Source organism: Rana temporaria, chromosome 2 (genome assembly GCF_905171775.1).
Source record: "Rana temporaria chromosome 2, aRanTem1.1, whole genome shotgun sequence".
NCBI lineage: Eukaryota > Metazoa > Chordata > Amphibia > Anura > Ranidae > Rana > Rana temporaria.
This window is the reverse complement of record NC_053490.1, coordinates 518422080-518440060: the sequence shown is the minus strand read 5'-3', so window position 1 is coordinate 518440060 and position 17981 is coordinate 518422080. Positions and strand designations below refer to the sequence as shown.

The following is a 17981-nucleotide window of genomic DNA, read 5'->3' as shown; positions in this document are numbered from 1 at the left end:
AAAGAAAATTACGATTTATTTGACTTTTTTAAATATTTAATAAAAAAAAATCATAATTTTGGTAGTATAATTTTTAATATGGAATGTATGTTCCTTGCTAAAGAACTTTATTTGTTATCAGATTGTTATGGGTAAAGTTCCGCTTTAAGCAGCAAAATCTGACAGTTTTTCTCTATTTTCCCGTCATCAGGCAAGGCCGTTTCGCCGAAGGAAACCCACGAGAGTCTCGGGACCCGGAGGACATGATGCGTAGAGGAGAACAATGATTAATTTGTGGTAAGCGTCATCAGCTGATGAGATCACGAGACGAGCGTGGAGGAATCGCAATGAATCTAATAATCGCTTCCTTCAGATTCAACAAGCCCAAGATATAAAATCTAATCTGAGCGGACCGCCCAGGGGAAAAAATCACCAAAATGGGATTTTTGTGCTGCCAAAGTTACATTTATTAAAAATGATTAAATGTATATAATGGGAAAGAAAATCGAATTTCCCCACAGATAGGAACAAATGCATTTGAGCCGCTCTGTTAAATTATTCCGGTTTTACAAATGAATTATAGGCTTAAAATTATTACCGAAGCTTTTTTCGTTCAGCTCTAATCTTGGCCGCGTTCACACGGTGCGTACTATAGCGTGCGCCTGTGCGGGGGCCGTGTTTGCCCGCATAGGGATGTTCCAGGAGTTCCAAGAATCCTCATGCAGGCAGTTCCATTTATGTCAAATTCAGGAGTTACCACTTCATCCCTTTAACCACTTCAGCCCCGGAAGGTTTTACCCCCCTTCCTGACCAGAGCACTTTTTACAATTCGTCACTGCGTCGCTTTAACTGACAATTGTGCGACGCTGTACCCAAACAAAATTTGCGTCCTTTTTTTTTTCTTTTGGTGGTATTTGATCACCTCTGCAGTTTTTATTTTTTTGCGCTATAAACAAAAAAGTTTTGAAAAAAAAAATATATATATTTTTTACTTTTTGCAATAATAAATATCCCCATAAATGTTTTTAAAAAACACATTTCTTCATCAGTTTAGGCCGATATGTATTCTTCTACATATTTTTGGTTAAGAAAAATCGCAATAAGCGTATATTGATTGGTTTGCGCAAAAGTTATAGGGCCAGATCTACAGATAATTAGATGGGCGCAGCGTATCAGAGATACGCTACGCCGCCGTACCTTACCTGGCGGATCTTCTTCGTTACGGCGGCGTAGTGTATTTCTGGCGGCAGAATTCAAATAGGCGGGTAGGGGGCGTGATTCATATAAATGAAGCGCGTCCCCGCACCGAATGAAATGCGCATGCGTCGTTCCGAAATTTCCCGCCGTGCATTGCGCTAAATGACGTCGCTAGTACTTCATTTTTTTAACTTAGACGTGAGTTACGTCCATCCCTATTCACGGACGACTTACGCAAAAAAAAAAAATTTCAAATTTCGACGCGGGAACGACAGCCATACTTAACATGGCAAGTCTATGTATACGCCGCAAAATACCAGCTTTAACTATACGCCGGAAAAAGCCGACTACAGACGACATTAGAAAATGCGACGGCCGCGCATACGTACGTGGATCGTCGTAAATCGCTAATTTGCATACCCGACGTGGAAAACTACGTGAACTCCACCCAGCGGGCGCTGAAGTATCCGCGGATAAATCCTCTGAGGATTTTGATCCGATGGAGTGTACACACCATCGGATCAAAATCCGCGCCGAATTCCCATCGCGGTGACGTGTCGCGCCGTCGCCGCGATGATGACGCGGCGACGTGTGCGACGCTGTCATTTAAGGATATCCACGCATGCGTCGAATTATTACGACGCATGCGAGGGATGGGTTCGACGGATCGATCCGGTGAGACCACTGGATCGATCCGCTGGAGCCGATTCCAGCAGATAGATTTGTTAGCATGTCTACAAATTTTTATCTGCTGGAAATCGGAAATATCCGCGGATAAATATCCGCGGATAAATATCCGCTGGAACGTACACACCAGGGGGTCTATCCGCTGAAACCGATCCGCTGAGATTTTTCAGCGGATGTATCCTCTCGTGTGTATGGTGCCTAAGATCCGAAGGCGTACGAAGCCGTACGCCTGTCAGATCTTACCCAGATGCCGTTGTATCTTGGTTTGAGGATTCAAACTAAAGATACGACGCGGGAAATTTGAAAGTACGCCGGCGTATCAGTAGATACGCCGGCGTACTTGCTCTGTGGATCTGCCCCATAGCATCTATGGAATAGATTTATGCAGAGCTTATGCAGGAACTCAACCACGACCCGTTCAGATTTCACAAACAGTAGGAGGGTCTTAAAGGGGCATTAAATACCAAGATTGCATTACACACAAAGTGCAGAGTTCAGGGGGGGTTACACACAGTACAGAGCTGTCACTTGTAAACACAGAAACCAGACTTTTGTGTTTACAAGTGATTGTGGTGAGCAGGCACCAAAGGGTCTGAGTCAGAGGTGGTGGAACTGAGTTCCCCCAAGTTCCCCCTGAAAAAAAGCCCTGGATTTATGTTATTTTATTATCATTATTTTTTTTACTAGTAATGCCGGTGATCTGCTGTGATTTTTAGCAGCACTGCAACATTGCAACAAACACATCGGACACTTTTGACACATTTTTGGGACCATTGACATTTATGCTAAAAAAATGCACTGATTACTGTGTAAATGTCACTGGTAGGGAAGGGGTTAAACACTAGGGGGCGATCAAGGGGTTAAATGTGTGTTCCCTCAGTGTGTTCTAACTGTATGGGGATAGGACTGAGTAGGAGAGGAGACATATTGTTGTTCCTACTTACTAGGAACAAAAATGTCTCCTCTCCTCTGACTGCACAGGGATTTGTATGTGTGTGCACGCGATCGCGCGGTTGGCCCGGCGGCCATCGCCAGCCACGCACATCGGGTCCCCCTCGTGGAAAATTCGTAAGCTGTAAAATTAGTAAATTCAGAAATTTGAAAAATCGGAATTCAAAAATTTGAAAATTCAGAAATTTGGAAATTCAGAAAATCCGAAAATCCGAAAATTAGAGAGAATGAAAATCCCAAATTTTTATTAATAACTAAGGGCCAGATTCACAGCAGAGATACGACGGAGTATCTCAGATACGCCGTCGTATCTCTCAGAGTATCTATGCGACTGATTCATAGAATTTGTTTATTGTTTTACACTGTCGGATCTTAGGATGCAGTACCGCGGCCGCCGCTGGGGGGAGTTCGCGTCGTAAACCAGCGTCGGGTATGCAAATTAGGAGTTACGGCGATTCACGATGGATTTTCGCGTTCGCTACGTCGCCGCTAGTCTAGTTTCCCGTCGCAAAGTTAGTCGTCGTTTTTGGTGCCTTAACTTTACACAGCAATCGTATTGCTGTATAAAGTATGGCCGTCGTTCCCGCGTCGAAATTTTAAAATTAACGTTGTTTGCGTAAGCCGTCCGGGAATACGGAATTACGCTACGCGCGTCGCCGTTCGAAAAAATGACGTCACGGCGCGCAAAGCACGGCGGGAATTTTGAAACGGAGCATGCGCAGTAGGTCCGACGCGGGAGCGCGCCTAATTTAAATTGCACATGCCCATTTAAATTACGCGGGCTTACGCTGGAGGCCACCGGCGTAGGTTTTCATTGCAAGTGCTCTGTGAATCAGGCACTTGCGATGAAAACTTGCGGCGGTCTAACGTATCTACGATACGTTACGCCGCCGCAATTCTACGTGAATCTGGCCCAAACTAACTAACTAATAATAACTTAACTATTAAATTATAGGTATTGTAATTTCCTTTCAAATTTGGCTGTAAGTGAATACGAATTTATCTGAAATTACAAATTGTCCGAAATAAAGAATGCCACATCTTAACAAATGAAATGGAAAAAAATTAATAATAAATGTTAATAATAATACGTTTTTATTATTATTATTATTATTATTATTATTATTATTATTGTTATTTATTATTATTAATTCATTATGTTCCATTCATTTAGATACGGCATTTGTTATTTTAGATAATTCTTAAAGTGGATGTGCCACTAAAAACATGTATTAAAAGCCAGCAGCTACAAATACTGCAGCTGCTGACTTTTAATATAAGGACACTTACCTGTCCTGGAGTCCAGCGGTGATCGCAGCAGATGACGAGCGATCGCTCGTCACCCTGCTGCTCCCCCCTCCATCCACGGTGAGGGAACCAGGAAGTGAAGCGCTCCGGCTTCACTGCCCGGTTCCCTACGGCGCATGCGCGAGTCGCGCTGCGCCCGCCGATTGGCTCCCGCTGTGTGCTGGGAGCCGAGTGTTCCCAGCATACAACGGGGGACGGACGGAAGGTAAGGAAAAAACCCGTCCTTTGCCCGTATCGTAGGGCCGGAAGTGGGTGCAGATACCTGTCTGTAGACAGGTATCTGCACCCCCCTCCCCCCTGAAAGGTGTCAAATGTGACACCGGAGGGGGGGAGGGTTCCGATCAGCGGGACTCCACTTTAGAGTGGAGATCCGCTTTAACTTTGGATAAATCCATATTTGTTATGCTCACTAACAGCCAAATTTGAAAGGAAATTCCAATACCTATAATTTAATAGTTGAGTAATTATTAGTTATTATTTCCAATTTACAGGTTTTTGAACTATTGGATTTTCATTCTTCTTTTCGGATTTCCGAATTTTCAAATTTTCAATTTCGGAAATTTAGATTTTCCCGAATTTCCAAAGTTTAGATTTTCAGAATTTCGGACATTTTTGTTTTTCAGAATTTCCGAAAATTTCAGAAAAATTAGAAAATTCTGATATTTTTGGATGTTTGTTCTTTTGAATTTTCAGATTTTCATCCTTATTTTTGAATTTCCAAATTTCCGAAATTTTGATTTTCAGAATTTCCGACATTTCGATTTTCAGTATTTTCGAAATTTAGATTTTTCAGAATTTCGAAAAAAATTCTAATTTTTTAATATTCGGACAAATTTTAAAATTCGGACATTTACGAATTACCAAATTTGTCTAAATTTGTTAAACAAATTTGTAACTAAATGAATTGCACATGCACAGCCTACCAGTGCCTGTCAGATGCAGCCTCACTAGTGCCTGTCAGATGCAGCCTACCAGTGGCGCCGACTGTATCACTCGGCTCCACCGCCCGGCGTGCCGCGTCATTTATTTGATTGACAGCAGTGAGAGCTAATGGCTGGGCTGCTATTAATCATCCAATGAGGAGCTGGGGGGAAAGCAAGGCGGGATCGTGCCCACGGAGATTCAGGGTTTAGGTAAGTAAAATGGGGGCTCGGGGGGGGATTAAGGTGAAAAAACACAAAGCTTTACAACCCCTTTAATACTTGAGGGTGCAGCCCCACTGCAAGGGATCATTTTTATCTTAATTAAAGTTAGGCTTTTATGAAGTATGGTTATATTCAAGATATTTCTCACTTTCACAGAGTGCCTGACCAAGACAAGGAGCCATGGGTGACTGGACCTTCCTGGGGGAATTCTTAGAGGAAGTACAGAAGCATTCCACAGTGGTGGGGAAAGTATGGCTGACCATCCTGTTCATCTTCCGAATGTTGGTCCTCGGCACCGCTGCGGAGTCCTCCTGGGGAGACGAAAAATCGGACTTCATGTGTGACACCACCCAACCCGGTTGCGAAAACGTTTGCTACGACAAAGCGTTCCCCATCTCCCACATCAGGTTTTGGGTCCTACAGATAATTTTTGTGTCCACTCCATCCTTACTTTATATGGGGCATGCCATGCACACAATCAGGGTGGAGGAAAAGAAAAAGTTTAGGGAGGAGGAAATGAAATCCAAACAGGACATGAACAAAGACTCAAGCTACCACCAGCAAGAGTACCCAACTGAAAGACTAGAACTTCCGTATAAGGATGAGATCACCGGAAAAATCAGGCTCCAGGGAAGCTTGTTAAAAACGTACGTGTGTAGCATTCTCATCCGCACCGTGATGGAGGTAGCTTTTATCGTTGGACAATACATGCTGTATGGAATCTTTCTGGAGACCCTCTATATATGCAAGAGGAAACCCTGTCCACATCCTGTGAACTGCTACGTATCCAGGCCAACCGAGAAGAACGTATTCATCGTTTTCATGTTGGCGGTGGCCACACTCTCACTTCTGATGAGCTTAGTGGAACTCTACTATTTGGCATGGAAGGCTCTTAAGCGGAAAATAACTAGACCACCGCCAAGTGGCCAAAATGCCTTAAAGGTGGCCACCATAGAGCCAGAGCATCGCTCCCAGAGCTGTACGCCTCCGCCAGATTTTAACCAATGTCTAAACGCTGGCAAAGGCAAGTTTGGTGCCCCCTTCCACGACACACTCGCATCTCAACAAAACACGGCCAACTTTGCCACCGAGAGGGTCCAAACTGAAGATGACATCGGACAAGGACAATTCATCAACATCAACTATTCACAAAACGCTCCGGTGACCAATCACTCTGCGCCACACAACATGCCTAACGGTTACTATCATGGCGGTCGGCGTTTGAGCAAGACAAGCCGCACCAGCAGCAAAGCCCGCTCAGATGATTTGGCAGTGTGAACATTTTTTGGGGGTTTCAAGAGGGTTTTGTAGCCTTCCTATTGTTGCGTATTTATATAGCCGTAGAAAACAATCTATTTTGGGTCTGGAATGTAACAATTTTTTTGTACTGTGATTTGTGGCTTAAGGGTTTTTGTGCCGAGGCACCGGAACCCTTTCAACGTGAATTTTGGCGCATTCTTCCTGTCCAGGAAGCCCAGGTGCCTTCTACAGTTTCCCATAGATGTGAAGGGCTATGCAAGGATGTACTCGGGTATAGTATACAGATGTATGCAAAAAAATAGAACTACAGTGGAACCTCGGATTACGAGCATAATCCGTTCCAGGAGAATGCTGGTAATCCAAAGTACTTGCATATCAAAGCGCGTTTCCCCATTGAAGTCAATGAAAACGAAAATAATTTGTTCCTCATTGACTTCAATGACATGCAATACCGCATGTGACCAGAGGCGGGGGGCACCGGAGAGCCTCGGAAACGGCCGGAAAGACCAAGGACAGTTCGGCTGACCTCAGCAAACCTCGGAAAGACTCCGTTCACGAGCCTTTCTGAGGTTTGTCGAGGTCAGCCAAACTGTCCTCGGACCTTTCCGGCCGTTTCCGAACACCACCGATTTTTACCGCTCGGCTCTGGCGCCCCCCCACCTCAGGCCAAATGCGGTACTGCACACCGTTTTGGCCTGAATCCTGCTCGTATTGCGAGACAACACTTGCAAACCGAGTTAGGATATTAGGAAATACAGTCCTTGTATCTCGAAACACTCGTTAACCGCGTTACTCACAATCCGAGGTTCCACTGTATTGGGTTTTTTTGCATACGCCCATACGTTGAAGGCCCCTTCCACCGATCAGGTCCACCTTTCAGTTTTTTTAGGAGGACCCAATGGATCATTGATTGACCGCTATGGAGCAGCTGATATAAATGGACATGTCCGTTTATCTGCCAACATTCGTATTTTATCTGCTAAAAACAGATGGATGAGGGGTTCATTCTCCATCAGTCTGGCAGATCGGATCACATGATCGTCGGATGTAAATTAACAGAAGGTTCATTTATTAGACATGTGCACTGCCGAAAAATTCATTCATTTTTGTTTTTTTGCTTTATTCTGAAATTTGGGAAATTCGGAAATTAGAAAATCTGAAAATTTTCGAATCTCAGAATTTCCATATTTTCTAATTTCCGAAATTTTGAATTTAGAATTTTCAAATTTTCGAATATACAAATTTCGGAAATTCAGAATTTCGGAAATGTGAAAACTCGAGATTTTGGAAATTCAAAATGTCGTAAATTAAAAATTTCGCAAATTTAAAATTTCAGAAATTCTAATTTCCGAATTTCTGAATTCCGAATTTTCGAAATTCGAAAATTTTCGAATTTCTGAATTTCGAACTTCCGATTTTTGAATTTCTGAATTTCGAATCTCCGATTTTTGAATTTCTAACTTTCGAATCTCCGATTTTCGAATTCCTAATTTTCGAATTTCCGAATTTCACATTTCCGAATTTTAAATTTCCGAATTTTAAATTTCCGAATTTTAAATTTCAGAATTTCAAATATCCGATTTTTGTACTTTCGAAATTTTAGAATGTCAGAAATTTTCAAAATTTTGAATTTTGAATTTTCCGAAATTCCGAATTTTGAAATTTCCGAAATTCCGAATTTTGAAATTTCCGAAATTCCGAATTTTGAAATTTCCGAAATTCCGAATTTTGAAATTTCCGAAATTCCGAATTGTGAAATTTCCGAAATTTCGAATGTCGGAATATTGAAATTTTGGAATTTTGACATTTCAGAGATTTCAGAATTAACGAATTTGTTAAAAAACTAATTCAGAACTAAACTAATTGCACATGTCTACCATTTATATCCAACCGCCCATATTGTTGCGTATTTTAATAGCCGTAGAAAACAATCTATTTTGGGTCTGGAATGTAACAATTTTTTTGTACTGTGATTTGTGGCTTAAGGGTTTTATATAGATAAGCGGAACGGACACGACCTGTCACCTGCCTGATCAGAGGGGATCAGTGGAGAGATCTCCCGCTGAGGTGAAGTCCGCCCAATGTGAAAGAGTCCATACCCATGTTTATGACATCACCAGCGTGTACGCAAATACGGCGCCATTCAGTTCTATGGGAGGCTGTCTGCCACACCCGGGCTTGCTGGATGGGGGAAAGACTCTGGAATTTACGTTAAACATTCTCTGGTGCCCCGCGTGTGAGAGACCTAAAACTTTGTGTCAAGAAGAAGTTTAATAAAGGTGAATTTACTTAATGCGGGTTCCATTTTCATATCGGAAGGTTAAACGGCAAATCAACGTAAAACTCATGTTTCTGCTTTTGGTGAACGCAGTACAGTGGATTTCCCGATGGGGGTTCTAAAAGTTTTTCAACCACTTGAGCTCCGGACGATTTTACCCCCTTCATGACCAGGACATTTTTTGCTATTTAGCACTGCGCTACTTCAACTGGTAGTTGCACGGTCATGCAACACTGTACCCAAATGAAATTTACATCATTTTTTTTTCACATAAATAGAGCTTTCATTTGGTGGTATTTTTTATTAAATAAATGAAAAAAAAATGAAAATTTTGAAAAAAAAAAAACTGTATTTTTTACTTTCTGTTATAAAAAATGCAATAAAAAATTATAAATATCAAATTTCTTCATAAATTCAGGGCAAAATGTATTCTACATGTCTTTGGTAAAAAAAAAAAAAAATCCCAATAAGTGTATATTAATTGGTTTGTGTGAAAGTCATAGGCCCAGATTCTCGTAGGAGTTACGCCGGCGTATCTCCATATACGCCGTTGTAACTCTGAGTTTGAGGCATCGTATCTATGCGCCTGATTCTTAGAATCAGTTACGCATAGATTTGTCTTAGATCCGACCGGCGTAAGTCTCTTACGCCGTCGTATCTAAGTTGCATATTTACGCTGGCCGCCAGGTGGCGCTTCCGTCGATTTACACGTCGAATATGGTAATGAGCTAGATACGCCGATTCTCAAAACGTACGTGCGGCCGGCGCTTTTTTTACATCGTTTACGTTAGGCTTTTTTGGGCGTAAAGTTACCCCTGCTCTATGAGGCGTAGATGAGGCGTACCAATGTTAGGTATGGACGTTGGAACAGCGTCAAATTTTTTTAGGTAAGTAAGTCGTCCGTGAATGGGGCTGGACATAAGTTACATTCACATCGACTAGACATTGAGCGGGCGCAATTTAATTTGAAAATTCTACGTGATACTGAGCATGCGCGCGCATGCGCCGTTCGAAAAAATAGCGTCAATAAAACACGCCCACCACTTCCACATTTGAATTAGGCGGGCTTACGCCGGCCCAGTTACACTACCCCGGTGTAACTTAAAGCGCAAGTTCTTTGAGAATACCGGACATGCCGCTCTAAGTTACGGCCGCATAGTGTATCTCAGATGCGCTACGCCCGTCTAAAGATAGGCGATTCTACGAGAATCTGGGCCATAGTGTCTGAGTTATAGAGCTGTATGAAAGAGGAAATTGGGACTTTAAATGAGGGCATTGACCAGTGGAGGTTTGATGTATAAAAAAACTTATATGTCAGTATAATGGGTTGTGGATGATAAATCTAGAAGAATTCCCAATGACCAGCATGAGATTGCATCCTAGATGACCGACGCGTTTCGTGTATTGCACACTTCCTCAGGGGCGGATGCTAGAGAGTATCTATAAAAATAGAGGCCCAGATCCACAAAAGAGATACGACGGCGTATCTCCTGATATGCCGTTGTATCTCTGTAGTGTCTTCCTAACTATGCGACTGATTCATAGAATCAGTTACGCATAGTTAGCCCTAAGATCCGACAGGTGTAATTTAATTACACTGTCGGATCTTAAGATGCAATACCTCGGCCGCCGCTGGGTGGAGTTTGCGTCGTAAACCAGCGTCGGGGATGCAAATTAGTAGTTACGGCGACCCACGACGTTTTTTTGCGTTTGCTACGTCGCTGCTAGTCTAGTTTCCCGTCGCAAAGTTAGTTGTCGTTTTTGCTGCCCTAACTTTACACAGCCCACGTATGTGCTGTATAAAGTATGGCCGTCGTTCCCGCGTTGGAATTTGAATTTTTTTTGTCCTTGCGTAAGACGTCCGGGAATACGAAAGTGCGCTACGCACGTCGCCGTTCGAAAAAATTACGTCACTTCGCGCAAAGCACGGCAGGAATTTCAAAACGGAGCATGCGCAGTAGGTCCGGCGCGGGAGCGCACCTAATTTTAATGGCACACGCCCCTTTGAATTACGCGGGCTTAAGCTGGAGGCCGCCAGCGTAAGTTTTCATGCAAGTGCTTTGAGGCACTTGCGATGAAAACTTGCGGCGGTGTAACGTATCTACGATACGTTACGCCGCCGCAGTTCTACGTGAATCTGGGCCAGAATGTAATTAGTCTAGTGTAACATTAGGAATCACAGGAACTGGTGAATTTGCCAATCCTGGGTACTTACACAAATTAAAGTGAATTGTTATGAGGTAAGTATGGAGCCAAAGCCAGAAATATAATGCCCTGTACACACGGATGGTTTTTCCGACAGAATTCCACTCAAGCTGTCTTGCATACACACGGTCACACCAAATTCCAACCGTCAAAAACACGATGACGTACAACACTACGGCGAGCCGAGAAAAATTGAGTTCAATGCTTCCGAGCATGCGTCGACTTGATTCCGAGAATGCGTGGTTTTTAGTGCATCGGAATTCCATACAGACAAACTGATTTTTTTCCGTCGGAAAAATAGAGAACCCGCTCTCTATCTAAGTCCGTCAGAAATTCAGACGGAAAAAGTCAGATGGGGCATACACACGGTCGGAATATCCGATGAAAAGCTCCCATCGGACTTTTTCCATCGGAAATTCCGACCATGTGTACGCGACATCAGTCTTTGGCTCTTCCCCTCCAGTGCTCACTGAAGCGCCAGGCTGTGGAGGGGGGTGGGAGCTGCTGGCTCAGCGGTTCACGTTGAGGCTGAGCCAGCAGCTGGTCAGGGCTCTGGGTGGATCCCGACATTATATGGTCAAACCCATACTTCTCTTTTAAGACAAGCTAGTCTGTGAGGTCTGAGAGGAGAAAATAAAATATTTCCAGACTACAAGGATGTCAGTCGGTTTACACTCAGGAAGATCCCATCATTCAGCCACCTCTCCTCTCCCCTTGTCTTTTCGTAGAACACCTTGGGCCAGATTCTCGTAGATCGGCGTAAAAATGGGCGGGCGTAACGTATCTGATTTACGTTACGCCGCCGCAAGTTTTTCAGGCAAGTGCTTTATTCACAAAGCACTTGTCTGTAAAGTTGTGGCGGCGTAGCGTAAATCACCCGGCGGCATTCAAATTCGGCGGGTAGGGGGCGTGTTTTATTTAAATGAAGCGCGTCCCCGCGCCGAACGAACTGCGCATGCGCCGTCCCTAAAATTTCCCGGCGTGCATTGCTCTAAATGACGTCACAAGGACGTCATTGGTTTTGACGTGGACGTAAATTACGTCCAGCACCATTCACGGGCGACTTACGCAAACGACGTAATTTTATAAATTTTTGACGCGGGAACGATGGCCATACTTAACATTGGCTGCCCCTCATATAGCAGGGGCAACTTTACGCCGGGAAAAGCCTAACGTAAACGTCGTAACTTTACTGCGTCGGCCGCGCGTACGTTCGGGAATTCGCGTATCTAGCTAATTTGCAAACTCAACGTGGAAATCGACAGAAGCGCCACCTAGCGGGGAAAAAAAATTGTAGTTACGATCCGACGGTGTAAGAGACTTACGCCTGTCAGATCGAATGGATATCTATGCATAACTGATTCTAAGAATCACTCGCATAGATACGACGGCCCAGATTAGGACTTACGATGGCGTACATGGCGATGCGCCGTCGTAAGCCCTTTGAGAATCTGGGCCCTTCTATTCAGTGAAAATAAATGTTATAGCAATGAGTAATCACCAGACGACATAAAAGTTCTGATTGGGGAAGAGCTTGGAGTTTAGGGTGAACCCCGTTTGGTTCAACGTTTACGTTTTTGGTGAGCGGCAGAACTAAGTAGGTTGTTCGCAGTGGCGGCCTGTATTGGGGATCAAAGTCGGATCCCTGTTAATTGAAGTCGGACCTCACGTAGCAGGGCAAAGTCGGAACCACAGTCGTACGACTGTCTTGTCAATTTTGTAGCAAAATTGCGCAAGTCTCACAAGTGTGAAAGGGGCGAAGGGGGAACCCCCCAATCCATGCGCTCGGTCTCCTAATCTACATCCTTTGCCCAGGACGTATGGATTCTAATTGTTTTTTTTTTTTTTAAGCACATGAATAAAGCCTGAGGGTCTAATTGACTTTTAAAAAAAGGGTGTGCTTGGGGCGCAGAGAACTGTGCCCCGAGCCCACCCACTTGTGTGACAATAGCAAATTAATATTCACTATTAACTTTCTGCTTCTCCTCAAAGTTCTCCTCGGTCCCCTCAGCCGCCACCACCATGTCTCCTACAGTCTTCTTCCTTGTATGGCCGCTCCGGCGCTGTGACTGGCCGGAGCGACGATGACGTCACTCCCGCACATGCGCGCAGGACCGGCAGATCCCTGCGCAATGCGCAGGATTACGGCATTAACCCCCCCCCTCCCCCATTGCCCCATGCACAAACACGGCACAGTGTGCCTGCGCCGCTGTCTACGGCGCGTATGTCCCGTAGACATCGGTGCAGTCCTTACAGCAAATGTCTCCTTAACCGTGGAGGTTAAGGAGATATTTCTTGCACCTACAGGTAAGCCTTAATCTAGGCTTACCTGTAGGTGTAAGTTGTAACCACTTTAATAAACCGTTGTATGGTCTTGGCCACCGCACCTTAGAACAACAATTCTTTTTTTCAGGTCCTCAGAGAGTTCTTTGCCATGAGGTGCCATGTTGAACTTCCAGTGACCAGTATGAGAGAGTGAGAGCGATAACACCAAATTTAACACACCTGCTCCCCATTCACACCTGAGACTTTGTGACACTGAGTCACATGACACCGGGGAGGGAAAATGGCTAATTGGGCCCAATTTTCACTTAGGGGTGTACTCACTTTTGTTGCCAGCGGTTTAGACATTAATGGCTGTGTGTTGAGTTATTTTGAGGGGACAGCAAATTTACACTGTATACACTCACTACACAACATTGTAGCAAAGTGTCATTTCTTCAGTGTTGTCACATGAAAAGATAGAAGAAAATATTTACAGAAATGTGAGGGGTGTACTTACTTATGTGAGCTACTGTATCTATCTCTCTCTCTATATATATATATTATTATTTTTTTCCTAAACATACAATGCACACCCATGACACTATTTGTCCACTTTAACCGCGTAAGGACCGCCCACTGTATATATACATTCGCAGAATGGCGCAGACAGGCATTATCACGTACCTGTACATGGCCCTTTAAATGCCTGCCGCGTGGTCGCGAGCGTGCCGCCTTCCCCGTGATTCGGACCGTGATTCCCGCGGACTCGATCGCCGCGGGGATCCCCGCGATCGTCTAACCGAGGTATAGAGCGGGTGAGATGCTTGTGTAAACAAGGATCTCCTTGCTCTGACTAGTGACAATGACACTGATCTCAGCTCTGTGTACTTGGAGCGGAGATCAGTGTCATGTGACACAGAGCCCACCCCCCCTACAGTTAGAAACACAAGGCAGGGAACACTTTACCCCTACAGCGCCACCTAGTGGTTAACTCCTTCACTGCATTGTAATTTTCACAGTAACAGCACTGATTTCTGTGAAAATAACAATGGTCTAAAAAATGTGTCAGGAGTGTCCGATGTGTCCGCCAGAATGTTGCAGTCACAAAAAAAATCACTGATCGCCACCATTACTAGTAAAAAAAAAATTGAAAAAAATGCCATAAACTATCCCCTATTTTGTAAATGCTATAACTTTTGCGAAAACCAATCAATAAAACGCTTATTGCGATTTTTTTTTACCAAAAATATGTAGAAGAATACGTATCGGCCTAAACTGAGGAAAAACATTTTTTTTATATATTTTTGGGGGATATTTATTATAGCAACAAGTAAAAAATATTGCATTTTTTTCAAAATTGTCGCTCTATTTTTGTTTATAGCGCAAAAAATAAAAACCGCATAGGTGATCAAATACCACCAAAAGAAAGCTCTATTTGTGGGGAAAAAAGGACGTCAATTTTGTTTGGGAGCCACGTCGCACGACCGCGCAATTGTCAGTTAAAGCGACGCAGTGCAGAATCGCAAAAAGTGGCCTGGTCTTTGACCACCCAAATGGTCCTGGGCTGAAGTGGTTAACGTGCAAAATTAATTCTTATTTCAAAAGCAATCTCCGAAGTGACAGTTGATGTCGTGCGAGAAAACCGCATTGGCAAAGGGATGTTTTATAGATCTAGCTGGAGGGGATAACAAGACTTCATAGAATGTTCCAGAAATAGAAATTGCTAAAAATATGTATATAATTCATACTGAAGAAGGCATAAGGACAACTTGTTGTTTAACCACTTAAGCCCCGGACCATTTCCGTAAAAAAAATCGCAATAAGCGTTTATTGATTGGTTTGCGCAAAAGTTATAGCGTTTACAAAATAGGGGGTATTTTTATGTCATTTTTATTAATATATTTTTTTTACTAGTAATGGCGGCGATCAGCGATTTTTTTTCGGTACTGCGACATTATGGCGGACACTTCGGACACTTTTGACACATTTTTGGGACCATTTGCATTTTTATAGCGATCAGTGCTATAAAAATGCATTGGATTACTATAAAAATGCCACTGGCAGTGAAGGGGTTAACACCAGGGGGCGGGGAAGGGGTTAAGTATGTCCCTAGGTGTGTTCTTACTGTGGGGGGGGGGTGGCCTCACTAGGGGAAACACTGATCTTCTGTTCATACATTGTATGAACAGAGGATCAGCGTTTCCCCCCCTGACAGGACCGGGAGCTGTGTGGACGAGCCGCACGCGCCCCTAGTGGCCACTAAAAGATTTGACGTAGAGCTACAGGCTCTCGCCCAGGAGAGCCGACCTGCCGCCGTAGAATGACGGCGGCTGGTCGGCAACTAGTTAACCACTTAAAGCGGAGGTTCCCCCTAATAACATGTATATCTGACCAATGTTAATAGGGGGAACCTCCGCTTTAAGGACCCCTTCACGCCGAAGGCAGAAGGGCACGGCTGGGCACAGGCACGTACCTGTACGTTGCCTTTAAGAGCTCAGCCGTGGGGTCGCGAGCGCGCCGCCGCTGGTCCAAAACTCTGTGACCGCGCCTGCAGGACCCGTGGACCCGATCGCCGCCGGTGTCCCGCGATCGGTCACAGGAGCTGAAGAATGGGGAGAGCACACCTTCCCCGTTCTTCTGTGTGGCAGTGACACTGATCGTCTGTTCCCTGATATAGGGAACGACGATCAGTGACGTCACACCTACAGCCACACCCCCCTACAGTAAGAATCACTCCCTTAGGGCACACTTAACCCTTTAGAGGCCCCTAGTGGTTAACCCCTTCACTGCCAGTGTCATTTTCACAGTAATCAGTGCATGTTTATAGTCCCATGGTCCCAAAAATGTGTCAAAAGTGTCCGATGTGTCCGCCATAATGTCGCAGTCACAAAAAAAATCGCTGATTGCCGCCATTACTAGTAAAAAAAAAAGTTAATAATAAAAATGCCATAAAGCTATCCCCTATTTTGTAAACACTATTAGGTAGATTCAAGTAGAGTTAGGCCGAATTATCAGTAGATATGCCGACCTAACTCAGAATCTACGCCGACTTATGTTTAAGCGTATTCTCAAACAGAGATACGCTTAAACATATCTAAGATACGACGGCTTGCGCGGTACTATCTTAGATTGCAATATTTTGGATGGCCGCTAGGTGGGGCTTCCATTGCGGTCGGCGTAGAATATGTAAATGAGGCGATAGGCCGATTCACGAACGTACACCCAGCCGACGCAGTACTTTTACGCCGTTTGCGTGAGAGATAGGCCGCGTAAAGTTAGAGCTGGGCCCTAGTTGGAATAGTAATGTCAAGTATGGCCGCCGTTCCCGCCGTAAAATTCGAAATTTTTACGTTGTTTGTATAAGTCATTCCGCGAATCGGGATTTACGTCGTTTACGTCCACGTCGAAATCAATAGGCCCGTGCGGCGTACTTAACCGCAATGCACACTGGGAAATGTAGGTGCCGGGCGCATGCGCAGTTTAAAATTTTTTTTTAAAACGTGAGTTCAAGCCTCATTAGCATTGAACACGTCCCCCCCCCCCCAACACATTTGAATTAGGCGCCCTTACGCCCGCCGATTTAGGCTACGCCGTCGTAACTTAGCAGGCAAGTACATTGAGAATCATGTACTTGCCTAGCTAACTTACGGCGGCGTAGCCTAAACACACTAAGCTACGCCGCCGTAACTGTAGGCACTTCTCTCTGAATCTAGCTATATAAATTTTGCGCAAACCAATCAATATGCGCTTATTGTGATTTTTTTTACCAAAAATAGGTAGAAGAATACGTATCGGCCTAAACTGAAAAAATATATTTTTTGGGGATATTTATTATAGCAAAAAGTAAAAAATATAGAATTTTTTTCAAAATTGACGCTCTATTTTTGTTTATAGCGCGAAAAATGAAAACCGCAGAGATGATCAAATACCACCAAAAGAAAGCTCTATTTGTGAGGAAAAAGGGCCGCCAATTTTGTTTGGGAGCCACGTCGCACGACCGCGCAATTGTCAGTTAAAGCGACGCAGTGCCGAATCGCAAAAAAGGGGCAAGGTCCTTAACCTGCATTATGGTCCGGGTCTTAAAGTGGAGGTTCACCCGAAAAGTTAATTTTTAACCTTAGATTGATGCTCATTTTGTCTAGGGGAATCGGGTAGTTTTTTTTTTTTTAAATCGAAGCAGTACTTACCGTTTTAGAGAGCGATCTTCTCCGCCGCCTCCGGGTATGGGCTGCGGGACTGGGCGTTCCTATTTGATTGACAGGCTTCCGACGGTCGCATCTATCGCGTCACGATTTTCCGAAAGTAGCCGAACGTCGGTGCGCAGGCGCCGTATAGAGCCGCATCGACGTTCGGCATCTTTCGGCTACTCGTGACGCGATGTATGCGACCGTCGGAAGCCTGTCAATCAAATAGGAACGCCCAGTCCCGAAGACCATACCCGGAAGCGGTGGAGAAGATCTATCTCTAAAACGGTAAGTACGGCTTCGATTTAAAAAAAACTACCCGATTCCCCTTCACAAAATGAGCCTCAATCTAATGTTAAAAATTAACTTTTTGGGTGAACCTCCAATTTAACCTGCATTATGGTCCGGGTCTTAAGGGCCAGATTCACGTAGCCCGGGCGCAGCGTAACGTAACCGATTTACGTTACACCGCCGCAAATTTTCTGTCTAAGTGCCCGATCCACAAAGCACTTACCTGGAAAT

The 17981-nt window shown here is 44.2% G+C and overlaps 1 protein-coding gene across 1 annotated transcript in view; it reads left to right on the top strand.

Moving 5' to 3' along the window:
- GJA5 (gap junction protein alpha 5) overlaps positions 1 to 6826 on the top strand; it is a 74873-nt gene extending 68047 nt beyond the window's left edge. The window contains exons 2-3 of the mRNA XM_040339052.1: positions 191 to 276; positions 5424 to 6826. Of these exons, the coding sequence (XP_040194986.1) occupies positions 5448 to 6545 (1098 nt within the window). The 5' untranslated portion in view covers positions 191 to 276; positions 5424 to 5447 and the 3' untranslated portion in view covers positions 6546 to 6826. The remainder of the gene's footprint in view (positions 1 to 190; positions 277 to 5423) is intronic.
- Positions 6827 to 17981: the final 11155 nt, after the last annotated feature.